Source organism: Montipora foliosa, chromosome 13, assembly GCF_036669935.1.
Source record: "Montipora foliosa isolate CH-2021 chromosome 13, ASM3666993v2, whole genome shotgun sequence".
NCBI classification, from domain to species: Eukaryota; Metazoa; Cnidaria; class Anthozoa; order Scleractinia; family Acroporidae; genus Montipora; species Montipora foliosa.
In genome coordinates this window covers 30,418,155-30,423,154 of record NC_090881.1, presented here as the reverse complement: position 1 = coordinate 30,423,154, position 5,000 = coordinate 30,418,155, and the positions used below count along the sequence as shown (strand labels likewise).

The following is a 5,000-nucleotide window of genomic DNA, read 5'->3' as shown; positions in this document are numbered from 1 at the left end:
CAACCCTTCAATGTGCATAATCCTGTGGGACGTAAAAGAACCTGCACACTTGTCGCAAAGAGCAGGGCATGTAGTTGCCCGTGTTGTGGTCTGTCTTCTGTGGTGTATAATGGTTGGGAGGGTAAATGCTTGAAGATATTCAAGCATTCAATCTTAAAACTTATGGCTATAGATCTTATTCAGTTCAGGCACCTATCCTCTGGAACTCTTTGCCTTTTCATATTAGATCAGCTGATAGTATTAATTCTTTTAAATCTAAACTTAAGACGTACCTGTTCAAATCAGCATATAACCTTTAGTTAGTGAGTTTGTTTCTTTTATTGTTTGTATTTGTTAAGCCATAGCTGTGTAATATTATTAATATTTATATTTATGTTTTATTATATTTTATCGAATTTATGAATTGTAAGGCGCTTAGGACAGTTTGTATAAGCGCGGTATAAGCTTTTATTATTATTATTATTATTATTATATTAGCTACACCAAGCTACTCTAAAAATCTGAGGGTAAATAAAGATGTATGATATGATATGATATGATATGATATGATATGATATGATTCCTGAGCCAATGAAGATGCTTGGCCAACAGAAGGATCCCGGAGAGATACAAAGTCCAAACCACAATTATGATATATATTACATTACATCATTGGCGCATAGCCTGTTTTCAGGAGGGGAGTACATGTGGCTTTGCTATGAGAAAAGTGAGAAGAATGTTACCTTAACAGTTTTATCATCCGATGAAGTGAGAAGTGATTGCCCATCACTTGAAAAATCCACACTCCTGACTGTTGCTGTGTGAGCTTTGAACACTGTACTTTCTCCTTTCCTTCACCATTCAGTAATAAAAAATGTCCATGTTTAATATACAATGTACTACACAATTTATATTCACACAGTTTTGAATAAATTACAATGTAATCAAACACATTTTTAACACTGTTCAGTACTTTTTGAAACTGGTGCAGGATTGTTGCAAGTCGACACACTTACACACTTGGGACCCAAAGTCTGACAGTCTTGTCTCTAGATGATGAGGCAATCAAATGTCCAGACGGAGAAAATTTGACTGAAAGTACAGCATCCTAGAACACAAGATAATAGTTTCTTACATAAGACTTGCTTGAGGTAGAAATCTGGTCAGTATAAAATGCAGACTGCAGAAAGGGTCTAAAATGCAGACTGAGGCCTAGATCTAGGTCTGGGTCGATGCCTATTTTGTACCGTAGTCTGCATTTTAGACCCAGTCTGCAGTCTGCATTTTACACTGACCGAGTAGAAATCAATTAACATACATGTATCATAAAAAGAAACATTTTAAGCTAACAAAAAACAGTAACAGGTCTACGACATCAAAATTAGTATTATTAATTATGGGATACGTGTACCTTTTACCCCACAAGCTCACACAGCTAAACCTTATTCCAGTTTGGAAGGATGCTTGATCATAATTATATTACAGGATATTTCTCAATAGTATGTCAATGTCAACATTGTGGAAAGAACCAGGCCTTGAGCCAATAGCCTACAGGGGCCTTTAGATTCTACACCGAGAACGAGAACAAGCATGAGGTTTGACTGCCTGTATTAATAAATAGTGAAAATACTCACGACAGAATATTTATAACCTGGAGGATTAATCTCAATCGTTGTTAGCAGAGGTTGCTCAGTTATTCTTATTGCTGGTGAAATGCCAAAACTACTACCATGACATTTTTGCAAACCTCCTACTAAAATTACAGTATAATGTTTTTCCGGCCAAAATGACGCTGGTTTAGGGTGCTCACTGTTGTTCTATGAGAAAATTTCACACTATGTAGTCGTTCTTGTCCAAGAATCTAAAGCTCTCTAATGACCACAAGGTAGAGGCCCAGTCTACTAACTACACCAATACTTGTGCTCTTTGTTATAAATTATTTATAGATTGAAAGATATAGGGTCCATACAACTACATGTAGCTACATGTATGACAAAAATGATGACGAAAATCGCTATCATAATTGACTCTTCATTTACAAAATTGGATTTTGCCAAGAATGCATAATACGTAAGATCATACTCAACCTTGTGACCAACAAATCTGTAAGCTCGCATGTGTGGCTTAAAATGCCAGACCATGAGACTCGAATCCATTGAACCGGAAACTGTCAAAAAAGAGAAAGAAAAAAAAATACAAGGCAATGGTAAATTAGAAAAAGGGTAAGGAAAAATAAAATTAATTACAGCAATAATATTATAGTTCAACACAAATTAGAATGAAGTACAATACTTTATTATAATTCCACTATTATGCCATTTTACCATTATTATTTGGTCAAGAAAACACCCAAAATATGAGACGGTAATACACTGTAGTGTCAGGGTTTGACTGGTTAAAGAACAGAACGATTACAGATGGAATGGAAGTTTTTCAATCAAAGAAATTGTTTTCAACACAATGAAAAGCCTGAGAATTTAGCTTGTTATCGCTTGTCACTAGTCATTTCGTTTATCCAATCCAATAAAGGACATTTGGCTGGCTTTTTGTGCTGTTTAGATCGCTCGCACGCGCCCTGAAGGACAGTTTATGCTTTTTTTTTTAAACACTCTTACGAACTAAAATCGAAGCAAAATTAATAACACCTTTTTTGTTGTGGAATACACCCTGTAATAAATCTCTTATTTGATTGTTTAACATATACTTAAATACAGACATTTTGCTCCTTGCTTGTATTATGATTCGCCCATGTGGGGCTTGGACTATGCAACTCGTAAAATATCCATGCATATTATTTGTTAAACTATCAAATAAGATGTATGTATATTGAAAATAATGCTGATTGAGCTTACTGCTCAATTGCTGGATTGTAGGACACGATTACGGCAAAAGGGTGTAGAATGGGTGATTTTAGTCCCTGTTGATCTTCCCAAAAAAAATGAAATAGATGAAAATTAAGTGGACACTGTAACTATGTAAATTGTGACACAAAGTGCCTTTTGTAATATATCTTTAAAAAACACCAAAAAGCTGTAAGGTGCAATTCACTACATGTAGAACAGCTACCAAAAACACCATAAGCTATTTTCAACATCCTTCTGGCTATACTCTTCCTTCCTGTTTAAAGCTTTATGGTTGTGTTCAAAGAGACAAGACACAATGGCTAATCCATTGCACTGAAGCTCAGAAAACCTTGAACTTCAGCTGTTGCATTTTGAGGAAAAGGCTAATCAACCTTAAAAGACTAAAACCACAAACAGCAATCTTATACATAATTATGGTAATTAGTTTTTGGCTTTGAAGTTTGCTCACGTCCTACAGGTGGTCACTTCACCATTGTTTACTTGGAGAGACCTGGGCCTAATTAACCCTCATTCAAGTTCCAGGTGACAATTAACATCAACAGCTGTCTGTTTGATATGACTGCGATTTTTATGTTACAATACATCATTTTAAAGGTACTGTTGGTAAGACTGCTCTCTGGTGGCTCAGTTGGTTGAGCACCGGCCATGCAGGAGGTCGCGAGTTCGACTCCGGCCGGAACAACACTCAGGGTCTTAACAAATTAAAGCTGAGGAGAAAGTGCTGCACCCACAAATGGTTAAACTTTCAGGTGACCTCGAGAATATAAACCATAGGCCCTGTCTCACAAGTACATGTATGTTCCATGTTAGTAAGTTCCCTGTGGGATGTTAAAGAACCCACACATTATTCAATAAGAGTAGGGGATGAAGTTCCTGGTGTTGTGGCTGTCCTTTGTGAGCGTATGGATGGGTGGGTAATTAGCAGGTCCTCATCAGCTGAAGAGCTACCAAAACTTCAATCTGCTCAAACGAATAAATAACAAACAAACAATATTTGGAGGACTTTTTATTTTATTCAGCCTAGTGAGAGTTTCTATGAATAATTATAATGATATTGGTACATGTGCTTATTACCGGTAATCAGTGAAATAAAATATATTTTCCTTTTCATACCTAGCTGTTTCATGTTAGGATTAAAATCAACACTGGTCACTGTGTCTCTATGTTGCTTAAAATGTCGTTCAAGAGTTGGATCCTCCTACAATCACATACAAGACAGGTGACTTACTTCAGCATGTCATGATCAGTTCAGTTACACAGTCATGTTCAAAGACACAAGACGCATGATTGTGTTCCTGAAGATATATGAAGTCAAGTTCACGTTCACATAAGACACTGTGTCTTGGAAGGTCAATAACCTATATGAGGAAAGAAATTATACAGAATACATACCAAACTAGATGCCATCACCAGAAGAGCTGTTATCGCTCCCAAAAACACTCAGTAAGGAAAAAGATCGTAACTTTCAATGTCTTTTTGTTGTGTTTAAAAAAGGGCGGCCGTTGTGTTATGATCCTAGATACTTCATGTAGTCCCTATTATAGTGTAGGCAGAAACAGTACAGACTGTGGTTCCAATATGGCGACCGACATAGCATAGCACATGGCATTAAATGAGAAGTATTCCTCGGAACAGAAGAAGAAAATGGACAGAAGAGATCAGTACAAGAGTTGTGGTGTTAACGTAGTGCCCTTGAGAAATAAAAGACGTGATCAGGAAGTGGAACTTCGGAAGGAAAAACGCGAAAAACTCTTGAGTTCGAAACGCATTCGCTTCTCGGAAATTGAGAGCGACTGTGATGGAGAAGACTACACTGCGGATCAAGTGAAAGACCTTGCCAGAGCTATTCAGAAATCAGATAATAACAATTTAAACAATCTAAAAATCCTACGAAAAGCATTTTCTCAAGGGAGCGAATTAATAAGTTGTTTCCTAAAAGAAGACAATAGTTTGAGAGCTATGGTTGGACATTTGACGTCTAACAATGCCCATTTTCAACTTGAGGCGGCTTGGTGTATTACTAACTTAGCGACAGGAGTGCACGAGGATACCCTGAAAGTACTGAAAGCATCTGCTGCATATCTTATCACATATCTTAGTGGACAAAACGTACAACTTCAGGATCAATGTGCCTGGGCCTTAGGTAACTTCTCTGGA

The 5,000-nt window shown here is 36.9% G+C and overlaps 2 protein-coding genes across 11 annotated transcripts in view; one reads left to right on the top strand and one right to left on the bottom strand.

The window, feature by feature from the left end:
- Window positions 1-4,370, bottom strand: part of LOC137981508 (POC1 centriolar protein homolog A-like) — a 17,891-nt gene extending 13,521 nt beyond the window's left edge. The window contains exons 1-5 of one of the 2 annotated variants that reach the window (XM_068828611.1): window positions 4,236-4,370; window positions 3,957-4,041; window positions 2,067-2,146; window positions 996-1,087; window positions 723-831 (exon numbers count right to left, since the gene is read on the bottom strand). In XM_068828611.1, the coding sequence (XP_068684712.1) occupies window positions 723-831; window positions 996-1,087; window positions 2,067-2,146; window positions 3,957-4,041; window positions 4,236-4,250 (381 nt within the window). In that variant the 5' untranslated portion in view covers window positions 4,251-4,370. The remainder of the gene's footprint in view (window positions 1-722; window positions 832-995; window positions 1,088-2,066; window positions 2,147-3,956; window positions 4,042-4,235) is intronic. The other variant, XM_068828612.1, reaches the window with a different exon arrangement.
- A 24-nt stretch (window positions 4,371-4,394) lies between these two features.
- Window positions 4,395-5,000, top strand: part of LOC137981506 (uncharacterized) — a 17,061-nt gene continuing 16,455 nt past the window's right edge. For all 9 annotated transcript variants that reach the window (XR_011118596.1, XR_011118595.1, XR_011118593.1 and 6 more), the window contains exon 1: window positions 4,395-5,000. This exon is cut by the window's right edge and continues 69 nt beyond it. Coding sequence is in view for 3 of the 9 variants with exons in the window: in XM_068828609.1 (XP_068684710.1) it covers window positions 4,446-5,000 (555 nt within the window). In the remaining 6 variants the exon portion in view is untranslated.